This window comes from Pristiophorus japonicus, chromosome 7 (assembly GCF_044704955.1).
Source record: "Pristiophorus japonicus isolate sPriJap1 chromosome 7, sPriJap1.hap1, whole genome shotgun sequence".
In the NCBI taxonomy this organism is placed as follows: Eukaryota; Metazoa; Chordata; class Chondrichthyes; family Pristiophoridae; genus Pristiophorus; species Pristiophorus japonicus.
In genome coordinates this window covers 83847493-83875371 of record NC_091983.1, presented here as the reverse complement: position 1 = coordinate 83875371, position 27879 = coordinate 83847493, and the positions used below count along the sequence as shown (strand labels likewise).

The 27879-nt window shown below is 44.8% G+C and overlaps 1 protein-coding gene across 1 annotated transcript in view; it reads left to right on the top strand.

The window, feature by feature from the left end:
- Positions 1 to 27879, top strand: part of LOC139266803 (cytosolic 5'-nucleotidase 1A-like) — a 217127-nt gene that overhangs the window by 71628 nt on the left and 117620 nt on the right. The window contains exon 5 of the mRNA XM_070884394.1: positions 12943 to 13118. Within this exon, the coding sequence (XP_070740495.1) occupies positions 12943 to 13118 (176 nt within the window). The remainder of the gene's footprint in view (positions 1 to 12942; positions 13119 to 27879) is intronic.

The following is a 27879-nucleotide window of genomic DNA, read 5'->3' as shown; positions in this document are numbered from 1 at the left end:
ACACTGTATTCTAAGGACCTATCCTCGCTACCCCCACGCCCCCTCCTTTTTCTCATCTACATGTTGCTCCATTCGAAAACACAATGGCAAGTTCCACACATACGCTGACGACACCCAGCTCTACTTGACCACCAGCTCTCTCGACCCCTCCACTGCCTCTGATTTGTCATGCTGCTTTTCCGACATCGAGTGTTGGATGAGCAGTAATTTCCTCCAGCTAAATATTGGAAAACCGAAGCTATTGGCCTAGATTTTGTGGCCAGTGGCAAAGGAACAGTGCTTGCCGCTGGCCTCGAAGAAAGCACGAACAAAGATTTAGCGAGCTCTGTGGCATCCTTATTACATCGTCAATTTCATTTATAGGAGATCTGTGGCATCCAGGATCAGTGAAGTCATCAAGTAGGCTGAATTCTTGCAGATAGCAAACCAGGAAGCAAAAAGCACTGATCATCATTCACTTTTTAATAATTTTACAGAGAACGAAATAGAGATTGGGACATACACCTGGGATTAAGGTAGAAGCTGAAATATCATTAAAAAAATTAAATTTTTCTTTTATTATTTTAAAAATCTATGGAATTTTTATCACAGAATAGAGGGAGTGACACTCCAGATTTATAAAATTAATTTTTCAGGGCCAGAGAGGTTGTCCATCAGTAATTAAGATTTAGTATGCTGTTAAAAACTCAATTACACCTGATTAATCAAGGGTTAACTTTTTCAATGGTTTTTACAGTAAGAATGGTGCCTAAAAAGTTGCAGTTCACATAACATCACTGATTTTGTGTTGATTGCATCTGCGAAGACTGCAACAGCGCACCCTGTTGAGGAGCAGGGTATCACTGACAGCAGCTTCTGGATTTCCGCGTATAACTGCGCATGTGCGGAAGGCAGAAGTTGCTGTCAGTTTTACACAGTAAAGATGGAGAACACTGACAAGCGTAAATTCCAAGCCATTTTCTTCAGTCCCCGTCACAAACTCCATCCCTTAGCCACTGACTCCATTTTCCTCCCAGTCTGAGACTGAACCAGACCATTCGCAAACATGGCATTCTATTTAACTCTTAGCTGAGCTTCCAATCCCATATCCTCTCCATCAGCAAGACTTCCTACATCCACCTCTTTAACATCGCCCGTTTCCACCCCTGCCTCAGCTCATTTACTGCTTAAACCCTCATCCATGCCTTTGTTATCTCTAGACTTGACTATTCTAATGTTCTTCTGGCCAGCCTTCCATCTTGTACCCTCGATAAACTTGAGTTAATCGAAAACTCTGCTGCCCCTATCCTAGCTTGCATCAAGTCCCGTTCACCTATAACCCCAGTATTCGCTGACCTAGACTCACTCCTGGTGTGGCAGCACCTTGAATTTAAAATTCTCATTCTTTTCAAATCCCTCCATAGCCTTGCCCCTCCCTATCTCTGTAATCTCCTCCAGCCCTACAACCCTCTGAAATTTCTGCGCTCCTCTAATTCTGGCTTCTTGCGCATCGCCGATTTTAATAGCTCATCCATTGACGGCTGTGCCTTCAGCTAACTGGGCCCTAAGCATTGTAATTCCCTTCATAAACCTCTGCACCTCTTTACTTATCCTCCTTTAAGACATTCCTTAACACCTACTTCTTTAACCAAGCTTTTGGTCATCTGCCTTAATATCTCCTTGCGTGGCTCAGTGTGCAATTTTGTTTGATAATGCTCCTGCGAAGTGTCTTGGGACATTTCAGTCCGTTAAAGATGCTATATAAATGCAAGTTGATGTTGTTGTGATCTAACCGTGGTTCAATTAAAGTTTAACATAACTTCCATGCTTTTCAATCCAATTCCTCTCGCAATTAACCCGTGTGTAACATTTTTTTATGGCATTGTTAACTTGCGTTGCTACTCTTAATTATTTGCGAATATATAGATACCTTTGCTCCTTTACTCTGTTTAGACTTACTTTCCAAGGAGTATGTGGCCTCCTTATTCCTCCTACCAAAATGCACCACCTCACACCTACCTATATTGAAATTAATTTACCATTGACACGCCCATTCTGAAAGTTTATTAATGTCTTGTATTTTGACACAGTCTTCCTCAGTATTAACTATACCTCCCAATTTAGTGTCATCAATACTTGGAGTAAATAGTTATTTAAAATATTTACTATTTTATGCTTGTCCTCAGTTTTGAGCATGTTTGTACCTTTTATAATTTTAATCTCTTCTATGATTACCGTCCTGGTGTGTGTTTTGTCACCCTTGACTACTGTGCTTTTTTCATGATCGCTCTATGCCCTTCTGATTGCCTATTATTGTGTTTCGGTAATTCATTGCATTCATTCCCTTCTTATACAGACAGCATCTACAGAATTTGTTCAGGCTCTTTTCCACTTTATCTCACTTTCAATTTGTTTGTTAATGCAATTAGGGTCATGATTGCATAGTCTGAGCTTGTTGGTTATGGGAATGAATTCATCCTGTGTACTTAACATGACCCCATTCAAGGTATTCTGCTTGTATTGTACTAAAGTGCCGTTGAACAATTTTTTCAGCTATTTATTTCAGTTGTTCCCTCATTTCATTTCATTTACTCTTTTTAAAATTATATGCATGGCCAGATCCAACATCTTGGGCCCAAGTTTCGGGCCGCACCTAGAATGGCGCAGCCCTGACCTGGATGCCCGTTTTTCACGCCACAAAGTGCGCCTAAAAAAAACGTACAGATTCTCCAGCTCCCTGCTGGTCCTCTGGAGTCAGGCACGGCGCAGCATGAGCTGTAGGGGGCGGAGCTAGGTCCCTGCGCTGAAAACAGTGCTGGGACCTCTGCACATGCGCGCTACAGAGGGTGCGCATGTGCAGTACCTCCAAGCGCCCAAAACTGTGTGGGAGGGGCCCGAAGCACGCAGCCCCCATCCCTGGCCGAATGGCCTCACTGGGGCTGCGGCATAAGGCTGCCTCCCACGCCCAGCTCCTGCTTCCTCCCGACCCGACTCGACTCCCGCTTCCCCCCTGCCCCCGGTCCGGTCCGGACCCGACCCCCCGGACTGGACCTGACTTGCGCTCCCCACCCCCCCCCCCCCGCCCACCCGACCTGACCTCCCTCTCCCTCCATCTCCCCCCCCCAACCCGAGCCGAACTGACCTCCCTCCCACCACCCCCCCCCCCGATCCAACCCGCGCTCCCGACCCCCCCTCCCCCACCCGGACCCGACCCGACCCAACCTGACCTCCCTCCCCCCGCCCCCGACACGAACCAGCCCGACCTGACCCGACCCGCGCTCCCTCCCTCCCCTCCCCGAACCGACCTGACCCAACCTCCCTCCTTCCCCCACTCCCCGACCCGACCCGTGCTCCCGACCACCTCCCCCCTCCCCCGGGACCGGACCCAACCCAACCCGATCTCCCTCCACCCCCCCCGACCCGACCCACGCTCCTGCCCCGACCCGCGCCCCCCCCCGACCCGACCCACGCTCCTGCCCCGACCCGCGCCCCCCCCCGACCCGACCCCGGACCCCGGAACTGACCCGACCCAACGCCACCTACCTGTAATTCTGGTGCTGGGGACGGGCCCTGCCCGAAGTCTTGGGCCCGGCCGGGCCCGGCCCGTTCAGCCTCCCACCCCCTTCTCCTTTCCCTCCCCCCTTCTCCTTTCCCCCTTCTCCTTCTACCCCCCCTTCCCCCTCCCTTTCCCCCTTCCCTTCCCCCCTTTCCCCTTCCCCCCTTTCTCCTTCTCCTCTCCCCCTTCCCCTTCTCCTCCTCCCCCCTTCCCCTTCTCCTCCTCCCCCCTTCCCCTTCTCCTCACCCCCTTCCCCTTCTCCTCTCCCCCCTCCCCTTTCTCCCCTTCCCTCCCCCTTCTCCCCATCCCTGCCCCCCTTCCCCTCCCCCTGCCCCCCCCCTCCTCCCCCTCCCCTCGCTGTCAGAAACACAGACACTGACAGACAGAGAGTGAGAGACACACACAGACAGACAGACAGAGAGATAGAGACACTGACAGAGACACACTGGGGGGTGGGGGGCATCCCAGCATGCTGTTGGAGGGCTCCCGGTGCTGCAGTCGGTAAGTAGAAAATGTTTTATTTGATTTTAAAAAAAAATTATTTCTTATTAATTTTTTTTGATTGATTTATTGATGTTTTTATCATTTATTATTGATGATGGCTCTTTATTTGTAAAACTGAAGTGTTTAATATTTGTAAACTTCCCTTTAAACCCCCCCCCCCTCCATTCCCTACGCCTGATTTGTAACCTATGCCTGATTTTCTAAAGTGTAGACAAGGTTTTTTCGAGCGTACAAAAATCTTCACTTACTCCATTCTAAGTCAGTTTGGAGTAAGTTTTCACTGCCAAAACTTTGAAAACAGGCATAAGTGGACGGACACGCCCCCTTTTGAAAATAAAATTCTGTTCCAAAGTGAAACTGTTCTAACTGATTAGAACGGGAGCAAACTAAATGCCGAGAATTTGAATTTCTAAGATACTCCGTTCTACACCAGTTGCTCCAAAAAATCCGGAGCAACTGAGGCCGAAACTTGGGTCCCTTATTTCTAACACTTCTAGCATTCTTATTATAGATTAGCCTCCTCTCATGCCCCCCAGTATCTTCCTATTCTTTGTCCTTGGTTCATGTGTGTATCTTTGTGTTTCTGTGTCCATACCTACCTATTGACTACCTTCGACCATATGAGCTGTCTAGTCTGGGATCCTGTTTTCCTCCCTGTTCTGCCACCTCCTCCTATCTGTATTTAAAGGATTTTCTATTGCAGCCTCAATATTCTTTGCAAGTTTCATTATCCCTTCTTGGTTTAATTTTAGCCTGTCGCTCTTTTATCATTCCTTTTTATTCTGGAATGATTCCCAGTTACTTATGAAGGTGGAATTGTTATTTTCGCACCACACCAATTTTTGGTAAACTCCCCTTCTTTTCCAAACAATCACATTTTCCAGAGAACGTTACTTTGCATCCTCTGTCTTTAAGTTTTGAACCAATCCTCAATTCTTTTAAAGCTCCCAGGTTATTTCTCCCTATATCATTTACCATTATATTAACAGTTACCAATGGGTTCCTATCTGTCCCAGCATTAGAAAAATCCAAACTTTCTTCAATATGTACTACTATAACTCCAAGTAGACAGCTCACCATTCTATAAGTAATGTCTGTACATGATTATTTGCTCATGACTACAATGTTTCTGTGACCTGCATCTTGGTCCAGGCTGTTCTCTCTGGTTTTACATAAGAACATAAGAAATAGGAGCAGGAGTAGGCCATTTGGACCCTCGAGCCTGTTCCGGCATTTAATAAGATCATGGCTGATCTGATCATGGACTCAGCTCCACTTCACTGCCCGTTCCCCATAACCCCTTATCCCCTTGTCGCTCCAAAATCTGTCTATCTCCGCCTTAAATATATTCAATGACCCAGCCTCCACAGCTCTCTGATGCAGAGAATTCCACAGATTTACAACCCTCTGAGAGAAGAAATTCTTCCTCATCTCAGTTTTAAATGGGCGGTCCCTTATTCTGAGACTATGCCCCTTAGTTTTAGTTTCCCCTGTGAGTGGAAATATCCTCCCTGCATCCACCTTGTCGAGCCCCCTCATTATCTTATATGTTTCGATAAGATCACCTCTCATTCTTCTGAACTCCAATGAGTGTAGGCCAAACCTACTCAACCTATCTTCATAAGTCAATCCCCTCATCTCCGGAATCAACCTCGTGAACTTTTTCTGAATAGCTTCCTTAAATACTGCCTTTTCTTTTGCTATATTGGACAGTGTTTGTTTTGTTAATATAATTGCTTACGTGGCTTCACAATTTTCTTGTTTCTTTTATCAACCTTAAATCATCCAGTATTTCTATTTCTTTGACTTCCTTCAGCACTTGTCTCTCTCTCTCTCTGACATGAGAGTGCTGTTCCTGTTTGTACTGGCCCCAGCTCCAATGCCTGAAGGTTCTGTCACGGTCTGATACGAGCTTGGCAATATCATTTACCTGAGATGACTCAGTTAGTGAATTTAATAATATCCACTGGCCCTCAAAAATCTTTTGTTTGCCCTGTAAGTTCCTGTACTTTGCTCCCTAAACCAATAACTCGTTCTTTAAGCTTATTGCTAAACAGACAATCTCCACACCTTTTCACCCCTCGATTGTATCTCATTGTCGTGTGTGACCATCCCACAGCAAACACGCCTCATGGTTTCCATCTTAGTTACATGTCTCTCCTCTGTTTTTGTTTTTCATTATATTTCTCCTGTTACAGACCTTTAAGTTTTACCTTTTATCTCGACTGCTCCCTTTAATTTTACTTCTGTGTTATGTTCCTTTTAATTATAACTTCATTTTTATGGTATAACTATCATTTCTTTCCTTTTATTCACAGGTGCTCTCTTTGTAATATATTTGTTTCTGCCTATGTTGCTCTTTTAAATATTTATTATCCTTAATGGTCCTTTTTAGTTCTTTCACTCCCTTTGTTTTACCTGTTTTTCCAGAAGCTCCATGCCGTGCTGTGACGTTCCCAAGGTTCTGGAGTGTTTAATTTACGATTGCGGGTTTTCATTGCTGACACTGATAGCTCCCAATTGAGTCAACTTCCTACCTTAATCCTAGATATAAAGATTAAACTTGGCATCCCACTATGCATTAGTTTGCATGCCAAGAGCCACATTAATCATCAGGACTGTTTATTTCCATTAGGTATTTTATTCATACAGATTAATTCTTCTTAAAAATGTTAAGAGTTCAACACAGCTCTCACTTAATTTAATCTTGACATAGTTCCCAGCAGGTAAGCAAAACACTGCCCAGAATTTAACATTAGCAAAGGCTAGTTTTGCCTCTGCTATACTGCACAAAATTGGGCAATCTAGTATAGTGTCATGATAATTTTGTAACTGACACAGGAAAGCCTACCTCTGATTGGCACCTTTTAAAATTCCACAGGAAAAGAAGCTGGAGTTATATTTGCTCTTGAGGATGATAAGAACATAAGAACATAAGAAATAAGACCAGGAGTAGGTCATACGACCCCTCGAGCCTGCGCCGCCATTCAATAAGATCATGGCTGATCTGATCATGTACACAGCTCCACTTCCCCGCCTGCTTCCCATAACCCCTTATCCCCTTATCGTTTAAGAAACTGTCTGTTTCTGTCTTAAATTTATTTAATGTCCCAGCTTCCACAGCTCTCTGAGGCAGCGAATTCCACAGATTTACAACCCTCTGAGAGAAGAAATTTCTTCTCATCTCTGTTTTAAATGGGCAGCCCCTTATTCTAGTTCTAGTCTCCCCCATCAGTGGAAACATCCTCTCTGCATCTACCTTGTCAAGCACCCTCATATTCTTATACATTTCGATAAGATCACCTCTCATTCTTCTGAATTCCAATGAGTAGAGGCCCAACCTACTCAACCTTTACTCGTAAGTCAATCCCATCATCCCCGGAATCAACCTAGTGAGCCTTCTCTGAACTGCCTCCAATGCAAGTATATCCTGTGGTGTATGTAGCACACAAATCACTGACTCCACACGGTCTGGTGTTAATCTAACTGTTGTGACCTTCATCCTTTATTGTTCAGCTCCAGAGTGCCCTTCAGGTGTGGTGGTCAGCCTTTTGTAGTGCCTGTTGCAGGCACTTCCAGGTTTCCCACCACAGTGCCCTCTGTGGTGTAGCATTGTGCTTACATTATATTTAAGGTACCAGGACGATACACACATCAATACATAATATATCCGTTCATAAATATGGAAACCAAAACTGCACGCAGTATTCCAGGTGTGGCCTCACCAATACCTTATATGGCTGTAGCAAGACTTCCCTGCTTTTATACTCCATCCCCTTTGCAATAAAGGCCAAGATACCATTGGCCTTTCTGATCACTTGCTGTACCTGCATACTATGTTTTGTGTTTCATGAACAAGTACCCCCAGGTCCCACTGTACTACGGCACTTTGCAATCTTTCTCCATTTAAATAATAACTTGCCCTTTGATTTTTTTCTGCCAAAGTGCATGACCTCACACTTTACGACATTATACTCTATCTGCCAATCTTGGAGTAATGAGTGGTTTTTGGCCAAGGATAGTGAGGCCAAATAGTACTTGATATGGTCCAGGCAGATCTGGTGATGGATGTGTAAACAAGATGTGTGCCAGATATGTTCAAGTCTTCGCTCCTTGGACGTAAGACAACAAAGATTGGACCTTACCAGAGTGAGCAGCCAGGCTAGAAGATAGTAACTGTTTTGCTGGGGACGAGTCCAGGGAATTAGTGATGGGGAACATGGAGATGGCAGAAACTCTGAATAAATATTTTGTATCAGTCTTTATGGTAGAGGACACTAAAAATATCCCAACAGTGGATAGTCAAGCGGCTATAAGGGCGGGGGGGGGGGGAGGAACTTAACAAAATCACAAACACTAAGGAGGTGGTGCTTAGTAAGATAATGGGACTAAAGGCAGATACATCCCCTGGACCTGGTGGCTTGCATCCTATGGTCTTAAGAGAAGTAGTGGCAGGGATAGTGGATGCATTGGCTGTAATTAACCAAAATTTCCTGGATTCTGGGGTGGTCCTAGCAGATTGGAAAACTGCAAATGTAATGCCCCTATTTTAAAAAGGAGGCAGACATAAAGCAGGAAACTATAGACCAGTTAGTCTGTGGTTGGGAAAATGTTGGAGTCCATTATTAAAGAAGCAGTAGCAGGACATTTGGAAAAGCATAATTCAGGCAGGCAGAGTCTGCATGGATTTATGAAGGGGAAGTCATGTTTGACAAATTTGATGGAATTCTTTGAGGATGTAACAAACAGGGTGGATAAAGGGGAACCAGTGGAAGTGGTGTATTTGGACTTCAAGAAGGCATTTGACAAGGTGTCACATAAAAGGTTACTGCACAAGATAAAAGTTCACGGGGTAATATATTAGCATGGATAGAGGATTGGCTAACGAACAGAAAACAGAGAGTCGGGATAAATGATTCATTCTTGGGTTGGCAATCAGTAACTAGTGGGATGCCACAGAGATCAGTGCTGGGACCCCAACTATTTACAATCTATATTAACGACTTGGATGAAGGGACTGAGTGTAACGTAGCCAAGTTTGCTGACCATACAAAGCAATCTGTGAAGAGGACACAAAAAACCTGCAAAAGCAGATAGACAGGCAAAGTGAGTAGGCAAAAATTTGGCAGATGGAGTATAATGTTAGAAAGTGTGAGGTTATGCAGTTTGGCAGAAAAAAAAATCGAAGAGCAAGTTATTATTTAAATGGAGAAAAATTGTAAAGTGTTGCAGTACAGCGGGACCTGGGGGTCCTGGTGCATGAAACACAAAAGGGTAGTATGCAGGTACAGCAAGTGATCAGGAACACCAATGGAATCTTGGCCTTTATTGCAAAGGAGATGGAGTATAAAAGCAAGAAAGTCTTGCTCGTTATACAGGGTATTGCTGTGGCCACACCTGGAGTACTGCATACAGTTTGGGTTTCCATTTGACGAAAGGATATACTTGCTTTGGAGGCAGTTCAGAAAAGATTCACCAGGTTGATTCCGGAGATGAATGGTTGACTTATGAGGAAAGGTTGAGTAGGTTGAGCCTCTACTCATTGGAATTCAGAAGAATAAGAGGTGATCTTATCGAAACGTATATGAGGGGGCTTGACAAGGTGGATGGGGGAGACTAGAACGCGTGGGCATAATCTTAAAATAAGGGGCCACCCATTTAAAACTGAAACGAGGAGGAATTTCTTCTCTCAGAGAGTTGTAAATCTTTGGAATTCGCTGCCTCAGAGAGCTGTGGAAGCAGGGTCATTCAATAAATTTAAGACAGAGATAGACAGTTTCTTAACCGATAAGGGAATAAGGGGTTATGGGGAGTGGGCAGAGAAGTGGACCTGAGTCCATGATCGGATCAGCCATGATCATATTAAATGGCAGAGCAGGCTCGAGGGATCGCATGGCCTAATCCTGCTCCTATTTCTTATGTTCTTATAAGGGCATTAAAGGAGGAGGTGAGCAAGTGGTTGAACAAATCGATGGCTGCAAAAGTATAATGGCAAATGAAGGGTTAAAAACTAGGCAGTTGCGAGTTTCAAAGTACAGTTCAGTTGTAAGCGACTTGGGGGAGTTTTTCCAAAGACGAATGCAGAGGAAGTAGGGTTGGAAGTGGGTGGAAGTAGGTAGGCGGTGACAATAGAAGAAAGTGTTTGGAGATGAGATGATGGGAATAGAGAGACCACAGGAGAGGCAAGGTCCAGGGGTGATGGTGAATATGAGTTTACATGGAGGGAGAAGTTTATCGAGGATAGGAGGGCAGTGAATTCAGAAGTGGAGATGAAATGGAAATTGAAATCACCAAGGATGAGGGTTTGCTCAGTGCATAGGTTGAGAGAGGAATAGAGGGAAGGTACTTTGCTGAAAAACTTGGGGTTGGGTGAAGGTGCTTGTGAGGGCACAGTAAACACTGACAATTTGGAGAGGGGAGAAGGGTGAAATAAAGTGGGGTATTGGAAGAAGGAGAAGTAGGGGGACAGACCAAGCTGTGACTTGGTGATAAGGGCCACACCACCATTGTAGTGATCTGGGCAACATGGGTGGTAGAAGGTGTAGCCAGGCGGGGAGGGTTTGCTAAAGGGCAATGTGTCACTACTTGTGAGCTATGATTCAGTCAAAGGCAAGATGTCAATGCAGTTATCTACAATAAGATTGTGAATGACAAGGGCCTTGTTCGCGAGTGAACAGACATTCTGGAGAGAAATGGATTAGGGGTAATGATTGTTGATGTGTCGACAGATTCCAAGGGTGTAGTGGTGGATGAGGTTTGCTGGGAAAGGAAAATTGGGTACTTGAGTTTGCTGCTTGTAAGGAGGCAGCGACAGATGCCTTGATTGGCCTTTCAGAGAATGTCAAGACATGAACAGAGGGTAGCTGTTCATTTATTTAATGCGATTCAAGCTAGAGGTGGCAGCATGAAAGTAGTAAAGCAGAGTATTGATGGGTTGAGGTAGGGATTAAGGGGAGCAAAGTAACCAAGAGGGGAGAAATGAACAGTGTTTTGACTGCATGGCAAGTAATGTCTGAAAGGAGTCAAATGTAAAAAAAAATTATAGGGATTTAGAAATAATGGGTTTGGGTTTGGATTACCAGCCAAATTTTGGATGCGAATGGACACAGTGGGAATTCAGGCTACATAGGCATGGCAGAGATTAGGAGAGGCAAGTCCTGGTCACTAAAGAGGACCTTCTCCTTTACTACACGTGTCTGCACCAGATGGATCAAAAATTATTACACTCAGTATATTAATACTGTAGTACAATTACAATATCTGATTAACCAATTGTGAGTCCACAGGTGCCAAACTTCACCCGACCAACAACCTCACCAAAAACACTAAAGCACTCCATGAAAAAATGGTTATAAATTGAAGAGAAGTTGTCCTTTTGTTTAGTGAGTCTCACTGTGTCGCCGATGCTTCAGTGAGTCTGTCCCTCTGTATACGATTGTATAACATTTACAGAACGAAACTGATGCACCAGATGCACGCCACCCCCTTGAATCTAGTTAAATTGTCTTTCATCCCAAAGGTTTATGCTGTACTTTTGGTGTTTTCATGCAAAAAGAAATGAATTCAGTTAACTTCACAGCCCTAATTATAGCTTGCTGGCATTTGATGCTGTCAGCACCCAGGAGGGGGCATACTCTGTGAATCAGGATTTTGATTGGGTATTTTAAATCTCCTTTAAATCAGTAAAGCACTAACAACAAAATATCTAGCATGTTATATAAAATTATGGAATTGGCCTAAGAGAAAGTTAAATACCTCACTAATTGTCCAGGCTACCTTTTTTGCATTTTGTATGCAATTATTGAAGGAAACCTTATCTAATAGTGACTTCACTCTGAGACAGGACCAGAATATGAGTAAGACGAACTTACTATTTACACAGTTTGTAACATAGAAAAAGTCAATCCTAATGTGGGAAATCTTCCAGTTAAGTATGTGGACAGTTATTTCCACTGGGCAGCTTGACCAGTGTTCCCATTAATCTGCACAGCGGTCTGGAGGTCCTGAGCAGGCTGCTCAGTGGCTTGGAAAAAACGCGCATGCACAAAAAATTGCATGGGTCGCGCAGCTTGTTAAAGGGGACGTGCACCCGAAACAAAATTAGTGGGAACGATTGCAATTTTTGATGGTTCATCTGCATGGAAGACACTACCCATTCCACAAAAATTAGCCTCACATTCCTTGAGCTTTGAGATATTATCGTATGCAGTAAACATGCAAGATCAATTACCATTAAATTCATTTCACAAAAGAGGGTCCAGAAATTTCACCGCCCTTCTGACATACTCCCACCATAGGTCTGGCGGCAGTGTGGTGATGTGCTGAGAATTAGGCTGGGACCTGGATATGCTAGATTCCAGCCTTCCCTGCCAGTTTCCACAGGACTTTCTTTTAGTATGCCCAATGAAAAGAAATGTACTGACTGCAGCAGGGACATAAGTAGGGCTCCCTAGGGATCGAGGTCTGGATTGTGGCTTTGCCCTTGAAGCAATTATTTTCTTTTAGGATTTTATTGGCCCCCTTATAAAGGCGGCTGATGGGAAACCTTGTGGCATGTTTCCTGGAGTAAAGGAAGCTGTAAATGCTGCTCCTGCAAACTGGGAGGATGAGTTAGAAACATAGTGTGCTGAGGTTGACGTTCAGGCATATAGTTGGCGCAGACTTTTGGATGATGTACTGCACTAGATCCAAAGGTATGAGATGTTGATACTGAATACAAAGAATGTTCTCCTCTGCCACAGCCCCATTCAACACACACCACCATTCATTCCTCATCTTGGTAAACACTATATTCACAAAATGATAAGCAGGGGAACAGTTTGAGTATAGTCTGATGCAGTGATGTGTGGGGGAGGGAAGCACTAAATTCACAAAGCCGTACAGATTTGTTTCTGTGATTTCAGGAATTGCAGCAGCATCATTGTGTCACCTTGACAAAGATGCACAGCTCTCCGAGCAGCAACTAAGGGTGGCGTTTGATGGGGATTCCTTTGTGCAGCAAGAAGACAGTGAGAAAAGTACGAAGACTTATATGCTGTCAGATTTATCCTATGATCACAATTCCAAGTCAGCAACACAGGTATGGTTTGCTATTAAACCAGAAGTTCTTAGTCGATGTAGCATTTGGATGATTGACACAAAACAAGGGCATTTATAATTTGTGGCATTTTAAATACAAAAATGTTTTAAAGGGCTGACCATATGCGTACTGGCAGAGGGCCTTTGTTGGATGATGCAAGGAAATCACAGATATGCTATGCATGATTTTCTATTCGTATTAATGGAAAGTCACAGCCTCCCATTAGAAGTGTAAATTGTGAAAATCGGCCCTCAAGTACCAAAGAACGAAATACAATTTCCATTATGAAAGAGATTATTTGTATAGGATTTTCTATACTTACACACCAAGGAATGTAACAGTACATATCTAGATTGTGGCATGACTGACTTAGCCAGACAAAAAAAAATCTGCATTCATTTCTCATGAATACAGCAAGTTGTTGAGAACATGTTGAGACAGGAACATTTTTGATACTTTGGGTATTATGACTATGTTATCAGTGCACAGCAGTTTATGTATCACATTAGTTGCAGCAGCCTTGAAGTAATGCCATGGGATTAAAGCTTAACCTATTTGAAGTTCCCCTATCTGTACTATTTTAGTGGAGCATATTTTAAATAAAGTTTCTGCTAATATAGTGGAAAGACCAATTCCCTATACTCATATCCCATGGCAGGATTTGAAGGCATTTATAAACCATTTTAGATGAACAACTGTGTTCTTACTGAGGGGATTGAGCTCATGGTTTGATTATAGTGATCTCAGTGGTCATTGAGATCAGAATGATTTTTCTATAATCAGTTATGAGGGAGGATGGTCAGCTAAATTTTATATCTAATATCATTAATTGGATCGGAAATTGAACAGACCTCCAAGTCTAAATATTAGGAACCAGTTCAAAAACTAAGCAGCAAATTGTCTAATTCAAGAGATTATTAAGCAAATGCCAAGGCATTTGTCACAAATGTTAATTTTTCTTTCAATTTTCATTTTTGTTTCCTTTCCATTCACTATTGAGCATTTTTATTTATCAGTATTTTCTACATTTTTATCAAACTGTGAACCTTCTGACTTGCTTTGACTTGGCTTCCAGAGCAAGAAATGTTTTTCACAGGCTTCCAACTCATAATCACGAAGACCAAAGCTCAATTATTTATTAAATGATAAGTTCTATTCCTTTAAACCTATTTGCCTTAATTATTGTGTAGACGTGTGTGAGCATCTCTTTTTTTCTATTCTGTCTCTCTTCTATGCATTTTGATTTGTTTCTTCCTTTATTATCTATCACCACACTGTTTCTCTTACTCACATACATTCATGAAGACAACAAATGGGACCCGAAGATAGCCGCATTTTAACACGCACTTCGAAGCAGAAGCAAGGAAGCTTTTAAAGGATTCGTATTTGGCTGTATTTTTGAAAACTATTTGAATTTTAAAATAAAATAGCTATTAATTTGCTAATGGTTACTCATGTCATGAATGAACAGGTGATCCAGGTTAAGATTTGGTTTGGTTTCAAGGAAGGAACATTCCCCTTCGCAAGATAGTATGGTGAGAACATGTTTCCCTGTCCTCAGTCATCTTCTATGAGCTGTAATGGTGCTGCTGAAGATAAGGTCTCAGCAACATGTGGAGAAATGTTGTTTTTCTCTTATTAGGCTAGCCATAGATTCCTCAAAGAAATGAAAGAGAAAATGGACAAGATGCTGGCTATTTTAGGAGATTTACCTGTTCACTGGAGGATGGTATATGTAATTTCAACATTGAAAAAGGAGCAAAACAGAACTAAGCATTATGAATCAGTTAATCATACATTTGCTTTGGGGTTAAAGGTTGATAGTATTTATGCAAGATGCTATCAATTCTCATCTAGAATCATAGAATGGTTAAAGCGCAGAAGAAGGCCATTTGGCCTGTCGAGCCCGTGCTGGCTCTATGCAAGAGAACTTCAGCTAGTCCCACTTTCCCACCCTTTCCCAGTAATCCTGCAATTTTTTTCCTTCGGGTACTTATCTAATTCCCTTTTGAAAGCTACGATTGAATCTGCCTCCACCACCCTTTCTGGCAGTGCATTCCAGATCCTAACCACTCGCTGTGCAACAAGGTTTTCCCTCATGTCGCTTTGGTTCTTCTGCCAATCACCTTAAATCTGTGCCCTCTGGTTATGGACCCTTCTACCAATGGGAACAGTTTCTCTCTATCTACTCTCACTTGACTTCACATGATTTTGAATATCTCTATCAAATCTCCTCTCCACCTTCTCTGCTCTAAGGAGAACAACCCCAGCTTCTCCAGTCTATCAACGTCACTGAAATCCCTCATCCCTGGAACCATTTTTGTAAATCTTTTCTGCACCTTCTCTAAGGCCTTCACATCCTTCCGAAAGTGTAGTGCCCAGAATTGGACATAATACTCCAGTTGATTCTGAACCAGTGCTTTATAAAGGTTCATAATCACTTCCTTGCTTTTGTACTCTATACCTCTATTTATGAAGCCCAGGATCGCGTATGCTTTTTTTACTGCTTTCTCAACCTGCCCTGCCACCTTCAACGATTTGTGCACATATACCCTCAGGTCTCTCTGCTCCTGCACCCGCTTTAGAATTGTACCCTTTAGTTTATATTGCCTCTTCTCGTTCTTCCTACCAAAATGTATGACTTCACACTTTTCTGCATTAAATGTCATCTGCCACGTGTCCACCCATTCCACCAGCTTGTCTATGTCCTCTTGAAGTCTATCACTATCCTCCTCACTGCTCACTATACCTCCAAGTTTTGTGTCTTTTGCAAATTTTGAAATTGTGCCCTTTACACCCAAGTTAAGGTCATTAATATATATCAAGAAAAGCAGTGGTCCTAGTACTGACCCCTGGAGAACAACATTATATACCTTCCTCCAGTCTGATAAACAACCGTTCGCCATTACTCTCTGTTTCCTGTCACTCAGCCAATTTCATATCCATGCTGCCACTGTCCCTTTTATTCCATGGGCTTCAACTTTGCTAGCAAGCCTATTATGTGGCACTTTATCAAATGCCCTTTGGAAGTCCATGTACACCACATCAACCCCATTGCCCTCATCAACCTTCTCTGTTACTGCATCTAAAGAGCACAGAGACTGTAATGACTCAAGAGTCTGGTTACTGTAAACTCACTTAGGTGCAACCTGGTCCATCTTTATTCCAGCCCGAGAGTGCCTGCGTGACAAAAACACTCAGCTCATATACAGGTGACCAAGCACACATGCCACATGCGTACAGCCCAATACCTCCGACCGTGGTGCCCTCTGGTGTTTGGTGACCCCCAAGCATTAATACATAACAGAGACCAAAAGGACTATTGACATGGATCTAAACACAATGTCATATTGTAAATCTGCTGGAATTTATTGAAGAGGCAGGTAATGGATACAATTTACCTGGATTTTTGTAGGCTTTTAAAGAATGTTAAATATTACAGAATTATTGGTAAATTGGCTAGCTAGTTTGATCGATTATGCAGTTGGGCAGATGTATGACAAATTATTTTCAATACTGATAAATTGCACATAGGTTGAAAATGTGGGACATAAGTGGGACAGAGAGAGTTAGAAAGGGGAGCTGGGAGTAATGATAAGTAAATCGCATTCATTGTCCAGACAATTAGTTGCTGTGTTTTAGAATTTTTGGTTAGTTATTTTACTTGGATTCAGAATCACTAACAAGTCCCCTAAGCAGACCTCAAATTCCTCATGAACTGAAATGTGTCTTTACCTATCTAATATTTAGGTGCACAGTAGTGAGATCAAAGGATCAAACAGAAAGGCCTACCATTGACTTGCCCATGTTAGCCAAACCACCATGCACCATCAATTCTGCCCCATGATGAAGTCTGGACACTATACAGGCTTTGCAGCGAGCTCTCCCCACTGATATGTCAATCACCTAGCTGAAGTAATCGCTCCCAGAGAAAGTTTACAATATCCCAGCTCTGTAGCACCAATGTAGCTGTCCAAAAACAACCTTGTGACATACATGAATTAGAAAAGTTTCATTCTTTCAGTATACAGTTGTTGTTGGACCACAGGAACATATTTATGCTGGTGACTGCAGAATACTTCAACAGGAGCCACAGTACCTTCACCTTGCACTTATTCATGGTGCCAGCTCTATTGGAAGGAGCAGGCAGATTGGGCAGTGGCTGATGAGGGGGGTGGAACTACACCCTGTGGCCTTAGTTATTTATATCAGTCTGCAGCAAGGTGAAAAGAAAAGATAATTCTTGTGAAACACAAGTTCTGCTTTCTGGACAGATTAGGTGCGGTTCAGCTCTATAACCCTGAGAAGGCTATCAAAATGATCTTTATCCAACGTGTGCTACATAATTTTGCTATTCAGAGAGGTGTACTCATTCAGACAAATGAGTCCTTGGTTTAACAGGATTAGCATCCTTGGAGGAGGAGGAGGAGGAGAAGAAAAAAGATTAAATGGCCAGCTGCTCCACAGCTAGGAAGATTGGTGCATCGGTCTCTGATTGGCAGGACATTCATGTAAAAGCTACACTTACTAGAACAGTACTAAGGTTGTTTTATATGTGGACTTGTATTTACTCTGTACAGCCACCAGAAGGCTCATTCCCCGGAGTCCCAAGGGATCCCATAATCCCTTGGGAGCACAGGTATTTAAGGAGGCATCACAGGTTGGAGAGGCACTCTGGAGACCTGCAATAAAAGACTAAGGTCACACTTTACATTGCGCTCACAGTGTTCAGTCTGACTCTTTCTCCATACACTACAACTGGTGACGAGATACAGATAGCAAACCCAAAGATGCAGAGAACAGTGGGCATCCTGGAGAAATTTTCAGAGGGAGATGATTGGAAAACTTTTGTGGAGCGACTCGACCAATACTTCGTGGCCAATGAGCTAAATGGAGAAGAGAGCGCTGCCAAACGAAGGGCGATCCTCCTCACCGTCTGTGGGGCACCAACGTATGGCCTCATGAAGAATCTGCTCACTCCAGCGAAACCTACGGAGAAATCATACGATGATTTGTGCACACTGGTCCGAGAGTATTTGAACCCGAAGGAAAGCGTTCTGATGGCGAGGTACCGGTTCTACACCTCCAAAAGATCTGAAGGCCAGAAAGTGGCGAGTTATGTTGCCGAGCTAAGGCACCTTGCAGGACATTGTGAATTTGAAGGACATTTGGAGCACATGCTCAGAGACTTTGTTGTACTTGGCATTGGCCACGAAACCATATTTCGCAAACTTTTGACTGTAGAGACCCCAACCTTGAGTAAGGCCATAGCGATAGCCCAGGCTTTCATAGCCACCAGTGACAACATGAAGCAAAACTCTCAGCACACAAGTGCTGCTACAATTATTGTGAACAAAGTGATGTTGTTTTCGAATCATAACGTACAGGACAGGTCACACATACCTGCAGTTACACGTCCGCAGATGTCTCAGAGTCCAACACCAAGGGAGATGAATGCAAGGCCATTAACACCTTGTTGGAGCTGTGGGGGTGATCATTGTTTCGGTTCATGCCGATTCAAAGGATACGTTTGCAAGGGGTATGGAACAATGGAACACCTCCAACAAGTCTGCAGGCGAGCTGCTAAGCCTGTTAAACCTGAAAACCACCATGTTGCAGAGGAGGACAGATCCACGGAGGATCTCGACGAAACAGAGCCTCAGATAGAAGAGGCAGAGGTACATGGGGTGCACACATTCACCACGAATTGTCCCCCGATAATGCTGAATGTTGAACTAAATGCAGTCCCGGTGTCAATGGAGCTGGACACGGGCGCAAGCCAGTCCATCATGGGCAAAATGACTTTCGAAAGGTTGTGGTGCAACAATGCCGCAAGGCCAGTCTTAACTCCAATTCACACGAAACTAAGAACTTACACAAATGAACTGATTCCTGTCATCAGCAGTGCTAACGTAAAGGTCTTCTACGATGGAGCGGTGCACAAGCTACCACTCTGGGTGGTACCGGGCGATGGTCCCATGCTCCTCTGCAGGAGCTGGCTGGGAAAGATACGCTGGAACTGGGATGACATCCGAGCGCTATCGCCTGCTGACGACATTTCGTGTGCCCAGGTCTTAAACAAATTTCCTTCGCTGTTCGAACCAGGCATCAGGAAATTCCAAGGAGCAAAAGTGCAGATCCATCTAATTCCGGGGGCGCAAACCATCCATCACAAGGCGAGAGCAGTACCGTACATGATGAGAGAAAGGGTAGAGATCGAGCTAGACCGGCTACAAAGAGAGGGCATCATCTCACCGATCGAGTTCAGCAAGTGGGCCAGTCCTATTGTTCCAGTCCTCAAGGGTGACGGCACCGTCAGAATCTGTGGCGATTACAAAGTAACTATCAATTGTTTCTCCCTGCAGGACCAATACCCACTACCAAAAGCCAGCGACCTCTTTGCAACGCTGGCAGGAGGAAAGACGATCACGAAGCTGGATCTAACTTCAGCCTACATGGTGCAGGAACTGGAGATATCATCGAAGGCCCTCACCTGCATCAACACGCACAAAGGTCTTTTTGTTTATAACAGATGCCCGTTTGGAATCCGATTAGCGGCAGCGCTATTCCAGAGAAACATGGAAAGTTTACTGAAGTCCGTCCTGCATACCGTGGTCTTCCAGGACGACATCTTGGTCACAGGTCGGAACACAGTCGAGCACCTGAAAAACCTGGAGGAGGTTCTTAGTCGACTCAACCGCGTGGGGCTCAGGTTAAAACGCTCGAAGTGCGTTTTCCTGGCGTCTGAAATGGAGTTCCTAGGAAGGACGATTGCGGCGGATGGCATCAGGCCCACCAACACGAAGACAGAGGCAATCGAGAACGCACCGAGGCCACAGAACGTGACGGAGCTGCGGTCGTTTCTGGGATTCTTGAACTCCTTTGGTAACTTCTTACTGGGTCTCAGCACCCTGCTAGAATCATTACATGTCTTACTACGAAAAGGGGATGAATGGGTTTGGGGTAAAAGTTAAGAAAATGCCTTTGTAAAAGCGAGAAAATTGTTATGCTCTAACAAATTGCTTGTGTTGTATGATCCATGTAAGCGTTTGGTACTAGCATGTGATGCGTCGTCATATGGCATCGGGTGTGTATTGCAACAAGCGAATGATTTCGGGAAACTGCAACTGGTTGCTTATGCATCTAGGAGTCTGTCTAAGGCCGAGAGAGCCTAGAGCATGATTGAAAAAGAAGCATTAGCATGTGTCTATGGGGTAAAGAAAATGCACCAATACCTGTTTGGGCTAAAATTCGAATTGGAAACTGACCATAAGCCACTTATATCCCTGTTTTCCGAGAGTAAAGGGATAAATACCAACGCATCGTCCCGCATGCAGAGATGGGCGCTCACATTGTCTGCATACAACTACGCCATCCGCCACAGGCCAGGCACAGAAAACTGCGCTGATGCTCTCAGTAGGCTGCCATTGCCCAACACAGAGGTGGAAATGGCGCAGCCCGCAGATATAGCCATGGTTATGGAAGCATTTGAGAGTGAGCAATCACCTGTCACTGTCCGGCAGATCAAAATCTGGACAAGCCAGGACCCTTATTATCTCTAGTTAAAAGCTGTGTGCTTCACGGGAGCTGGTCCAGTGTCCCACTGGGAATGCAGGAAGAGATAAAGCCGTTCCAGCGGCGCAAAAATGAAATGTCTATACAGGCAGACTGCCTTCTGTGGGGCAATCGAGTAGTGGTCCCCAAGAAGGACAGAGACACCTTCATCAATGACCTCCACAATATCCACCCAGGCATCGTAATGAGAAAGCGATAGCCAGATCCCACGTGTGGTAGCCCGGTATCGATAAGGACTTAGAGTCCTGCATTCATAGATGTAATACATGCTCGCAGTTAAGCAATTTACCCAGTGAGGCGCCGCTAAGTTTATGGTCTTGGCCCTCCAAACCGTGGTCTAGGGTACACTTCGACTATGCCGGCCCGTTCTTGGTTAAAATGTTCCTTGTGGTTGTAGACGCGTACTCCAAATGGATTGAATGTGAGATAATGTTGGCTAGCATGTCCGCTGCCACTACGGAAAGCCTGCAGGCCATGTTTACCACTCACGGCTTGCCCGATGTCCTGGTGAGCGACAATGGGCTATGTTTTACCAGTGCTGAGTTCAAAGAATTCATGACCCGTAATCAAACATGTCACATCTGCCCCGTTTAAACCAGCGTTCAATAGTCAGGCTGAGAGAGCAGTGCTACCATCAAGCAAGGTTTGAAGAGGGTAACTGAAGACTCACTGCAGACTCACCTATCCCGAGTCCTGCTTAGCTACCGCACGAGACCCCACTCACTCACTGGGATCCCACCTGCTGAACTGCTCATGAAAAGAGCACTTAAGACAAGGCTCTCGTTAGTTCACCCTGATCTACATGAACAGGTAGAGAGCAAGCGGCTTCAACAAAGTGCATACGATGATAGCGCAAATGTGTCGTGCGAGATTGAAGTCAATGATCCTGTATTTGTATTAAACTATGGACAAGGTCCAAAGTGCCTTCTCGGCACTGTCGTGGCCAAAGAGGGGAGCAGGGTGTTTTGGGTCAAACTTTCAAATGGACTCATTCACCGGAAACACTTGGACCAAATCAAACTCAGATTCATGGACTATTCTGAGCGACCCACCTTGGACCTTACCTTTTTTGTTCCCCCAACACATATACCAGTGGCAACCGACACCACGGTTGACCACGAAGTAGAACCCATCATCCACAGCAGCCCTGCAGAGCCCAACGCACCAGGCAGCCCAGCCAGGCCAGCTGCACAGCAGCCCAGCGAGGGCCCAACAAATGATTCAACAACACCAGCTTTCACACCGAGACGATCAACCAGGGCAAGAAGGGCCCCAGATCGACTCACATTGACTATTGACTTTGGGGGGGGAATATTGTTATATATGTGAACTTGTATTTACTCTGTACAGCCACCAGAGGGCTCATTCCCCGGAGTCCCAAGGGATACCATAATCCCTTGGGAGCACAGGTATTTAAGAAGGCTTCACAGGTTGGAGAGGTACTCTGGAGACCTGCAATAAAAGACTAAGGTCACACTTTACTTTGAGCTCACAGTTTTCAGTCTGACTCTTTCTCCATACACTACAAGGTCATCCCTTTACTACACTAATCCACATGCCAACATGTTTGGCCTAATCCTCGGTACCTTTACTACCACCCTTCCTGTTCCTCTCTCCTTCCAACCTACAATATTCATATGGCCCTTCGGACAATAAATCTATATTCCAAAGGAGGTACAACCAGTTTATTTTATGTTTACTTCCCTGCTTGCCAGTATGTGTACCACCTTCTTCCTAATGGTGCACTCCTACTAAATGCTTCTTCAGTGAGATCAGTAAGTGTGATGTCATGCTGTTGTTTTTCAGTGGGAATCTTGTGATTCAGCTGTTGTGATGCCCCGGTTCTTTTGGGCCATGACAAGATTCTGAAACTATTGTCAGTGCTTCACCCTCTGTACTTGTTGGCTGCTTTAGTTCCCCTCCCTTCACTATGTGCAGTTCTATGAAGGGGACAGCTTGGTTTGGCTAATGGTATATTCACCTTAAGAAATTGAAGGCTGGATTTGGGGCTTTTTGGATTTCGGGGCGTTAATTTCGATAGGGCGTTCAAGTTAGCGCCTGAAAAAAGTTTGCACCTCCAACAGCAAGTTTCGGCGAAAATGTAAGTTGGAGGAGCGTTGGCATTAAGTCAGGCGTTACACAATGGACTTTGTGCACTCGAGCCAAAACTTACGGCAGCAAAGAAGTTTCATTGTTGTCTGGTGCCCTGCAACATAACGTTGGTTTTATTTTGGTGGGGTGTTTTTGTGACTTTGTTGCAGTAAAATTTATGATTCATCATTTGTCATTGGTGTCTTGTGCATCAATTCCACTGTTCACCGGAGATGTGCCTTTATGGGGGCACATAGCGTGTCCAGTATTCGCTCCATCCCTCAGTTTCCTCCATTTAGGAGAGCTGGTCCATTACGAGCTGGCGACGTGCGAATGTTGGTCCGACAGATCTCCACGCTGCTTCCCCGTGGATGGGGTGGCTATCTAATGGGGGCCTCGCCAGGCTCCTCTTCGTCATCCTCCTCCTCCTCCTGAGGTGGGCCTGAATTCCCCACTGGCAATGCCTGGCCCCTCATAATGGCCAAGCTGTGTAACATGCAGCACACTACAATAAATTAGGAAACCTATTGAGGGGAGTATTGAAGGCTGCCTCCAGAGTGGTCCAGGCTTGGGTCTGCCTGTAGGAGATGGCATATCTTTGTCAGCACTTCCTTCCCCGAATGTCTTCGGCTTCTCATCATCCATGGGCCGACATGGACAAGAGTCCTTCCTCTAGCTTGACACCGCCTGAAGTTGTAAGGACACAGTATTGGCAGATAAAAGTGAAGTTTGCAAGTTGAAACTTCACACAGCATTATATGTGCAACTGTTGTAGTCAACATGGTTTGCAATGTAGGATCCTCATCCCTCCATTTAAAAATGCTGCCAATAGTGACTGCCGCATCTTGGGACTGCCTGTTTTTTTCAGGCATTTCCTGAGGCGGGTGTTAAATAAGGCGTTAAGGCCGAATTTTCCATCTGGGGCACTAGCACAGCATTGCACGATGATTGACATCATCATCACTCTAAAAACAGAGGATGGGGCAATAAGTTTTTGCGTCGGTGCAAGCCAATAGCCGAATCTTCTGCCCGGGCGGTAAATCCTGGATGACCGGCATAGCACCCAAAAACAGCATTTAACACCTTGCCAGGGCACCAACCGAGGCGCAATGAGACAAAAATCCAGTCCCAATTCCTTATTGGTCTCTTTTCCTGTCGTGCCCTAAGTGCTGGTTGCTCGTTGGGGCTGACCAGGAAATTATGCAGGTTCAGACTCTGGGCTAGCATGAAGGACTATGATCCTATCAAGCTGATATTCTAAGCTCTTGAGGCTAGAAGTGACATCTTCCTCCAAACTAGAGCCCAAAGCACCTGCAATATGTGGAAGAACAGGGGACTTCAATCAAACTTGTATACTTTATTCAGCTTTTCATCTCATATTCCAGTATAAGACATGCACAGATACCCATGGAAGCCATAATACCTGAAGTGTAGTTAAACTAAATGAGCTGATGAGTTTGAATTTAGGAATATTGTTCAAGTGAACAGAAACATGAATTATAATAATGCATCCCAGACTTTTGGTAGTAATATTAATAATTGAAAGAGATAAAAAGGATATTGTACATATGGGAAATGCCTCTCAAACAGCAGCTTTAGTGCAGCAGGCAGTGTCAGCCAGAAACACGGCATCTGCGCTTGGGCCCTCTGACCTCCGGGTCTTCTCTACGGATGGTTGTGAATTTGTCACTTGCTCCATGGTGCGCTGCAGTTTCCCACAACACTCTTGCATGCCTACATGAAAAATCTAGTGCTCCTTTATTGGTGCGTAATCCATCCTGCTTGATTTCACGTTCTTCGCTTTGCCCAGGCAAACCAATACACCCATGTGCAGAACCAGGAAAATCTGCACCTGTACTTTGAAAAGCAAAAGCATGAATGTAGGAGTTTTTAAAAGATCTCTGCACGGTTGCATTTTTAATATATGTTTGAAACTTAATATAAACAAGCTATTTATCTTCAGGTAGCTCCACTAATAATGAAAGCTTCAACATGTTGAACAGTTGACTTCAAGCTAACTTTTATACTTTAGTCAGCTTTTCATCACATATTCCAGTATAAGATAAGCGCAAATACTCATGGCAGCCATAATACCTGAAGTATAGTTGAACTAAATAATCTGATGAGTTTGAATTCAGGAATATTGTTCAGGTGAAGAGAAAAATTCATCACAGTAATGCATCCCAGACTTTTGGTAGTAATATTCATAACGGAAAGAGATAAAAAGCATATTGTACACATGGAAAATGCCTCTTCCTGTTCCGAAAGCTCTCAACTGCTAGGTTTCTCCTTGTGTCAGGTCTAGGTCTGTTGTAGACTAATAGATAGAGATTAATTGCTGTGATTAGACAACAACCCATTATCGTTGTATTATCGACTACTGGGATGGTAGCAGGTGAACTAGATGGACCTTGGGCGTAGAAATTGGATAAAGCTTGAAAACGGATGGGGCATCGGCCAGCACTATTTGCCTGTGTCCGTTCAAAGTGGTGCAGGCAGCATTAAAATACATGCTGCCTGTTCATTTACTTGACTGCAGCACTGTCAAGGCACTGTTGATTGGCACAGCACCCATCAGAGGGGCCAATATTGGGTGCTATCTACTGGCCTATAAAGTTTTGCCTAAGCGCTCGCCACTGCTTAAAGGGGAGGTGCTTTGTTGCAGAAGCACCTCATTGTCGAAAGGAAGCAATGGCCCAACACCCGAGAGAAAGGGCTAGACGATTTTCTGATGCAACACTGGAGGCCTTGGTCCTGGGAGTCCAACGATGCTGTTCGCTACCTGCAGTGGGGGAGAGGGGTGGGTGGGGGGGGTTCATAGGGGAGAACCCTTCAAGGATAACCACAAGAAGGATCTGGGAGGAGATCGCTCAATCCGTCACTGCGACGAGTGTTGTCCCCAGGACCTGGATCCAGTACCGCAGAATGTTTAATGACCTCACAGGAGTGCTCAAGGTAAATGGTAAAGTGGTCAAGGAATGCATCAGCAAATACCATATCCCATAAACTGCAGCACAAGCCTCATACACTGCTCAATGCACAACACCCCAATCACTCACTTACCAGCAATCTAGCTGCCACTGCTCATACCTCACAATCAGAGCTTCACTTCACCCTCACACACTTACCACTGTTGCAACACTCACTCCCACATCTCACAGTTTGCACACACTGTCAGATATTCAACCATGGCAGGCACATCACCCAAACACACTCACTGACACACTTCCCTTTCTCATGTAGGCCTAGGCGATTGATAACAGAGACAGCACCAGCAGATGGGTGGAGGCCAAGTAAGAATTGCCAATTGACCTGGAGGAAACAGTGCTGGACATCATTGGAGGGGCAGTGACAGAATCCGTGGTGAGTGAAGAAGTGGAAAGCATTGCTGATGATGACGATATGCTTATACCTAATCCTTCTTCTCACATTACAGTTCACCCATATCCCACAATCTCTTCTCAATTACAAGCTGCTGATGGTGTATGCATGGATATCTTGCTTCCTCGCTCCTTTCCCCGTCCTCCACTCACCACAACCTGACCCTTGTGTCTTTCTCATTTCAGATACCCAATAACTTCAGCCTGTCCCTGATATTCTGGAGGAGAAGAAGACACATAGAAACAGAGAAACATAAAAAATAGGTGCAGGAGTAGGCCATTCGGCCCTTCAAGCCTGCACAGTCATTCAATATGATCATGGCTGATCATTCAACCTCAGTACCCCACCCCAGCCTTCTCTCCATATGCCCTGATCCCTTTAGCGTAAGGGCCACATCTAACTCCCTTTTGAATATGTCCAATGAACTGGACTCAACAACTTTCTGTGACAGAGAATTCCATAGGTTCAAAACTCTCTGGGTGAAAAAGTTTCTCCTCATCTCGGTCCTATATAGCTTACCTCTTATCCTTCGACTGTGTCCCCTAGTTCTGGACTTCCCCAACATTGGAACATTCTTCCTGCATCTAACCTGGCCAGTCCCAATAGACATTGCATCTGACACTCACAGACATCAGCTCAGAAAATGCGCATACTTGAAAGAGTAGTATAGAGGCGGGATCTGCAGGTGGTGAGTGACTGGGCATGAGAGTGCTGTAGCCAGGCCAGGGGGAAAGGGTAGCTTGGGTGACAGAGGGCAAGTTTGCGCACGAGTTCTGCTCCATAGGACTCAGATGATGACCTCGATGGAGCAGCTTTCACATGCACACAGAAATGCGAGGTGCAATGGAAAGCCTGCCAGAGAGCCTCTTGTCAGTGTCAAGGAGCATGGAGGAGTCTGGCTCTAACATTACACGGGATATTGCGCAGAGCTTGGAGTCCATGATTTCCAGGATAGAAGTGATGGAAAACTCCATGAGAGAACTTGTGAACTCAGACATGATGCTGGGTGTGATGGGCGATCTTGCAGCTTCCATTGCCGCACAGGCGGAAATAACCCAATATTTCAGTGCTGCAGTGGAAGCTCAGACTGCTCCCCTGCAGGCTCAGCTTTCTGCCTTGCAAGCTCAGATTGCCACCTTCGTGGCTGGCTTTATGAATGTTGAAAGGGGCTTGCAGGGTATTGCAGCAGTCCAGCAATCTGTGCTCCAACAGATGGCTAGGAATGCTCAGGTGCTGCCCTGGGGGAGTGGAGTGGCAGTGGCTCAGTCGAGCAAGAACCTGCTGTCCCCTCTCTGGATGGCAGCATTCATCCTCCCACCACTGCCACTCCGCCAGTGCCCTTGCTGCTGCCTGTCAGCCAGCCAGACCAGACTACTGCTGATCCTGCCGAGGTGGTGCAGTCTACAGCCAGGCCTTCTAGGTGTAGAGCTGCTCAAGGTCATCCTGCAAGGCCATCTGTATTCTCCCGCACAGAAAGTCAGTAGCCTTCCACCAGCCATGCTGCAGTCACTGGGGAGCACTGCGTAGGAGCACTAGAGTAGGAAAAGACAAAGGATTGGCCAAGGGTGATTAGTTGACTTTGCTCTTTTGATTTGAATTTGATAAATTTATAAATTATGTTTGGAATGCATGTTTTGTGGTGCCTCTCTTTTCTGCATTGTGCCTAGGAGAATGCTGTAATGTCCATGACAGAGGGATGGTAAGATGGTGGAAG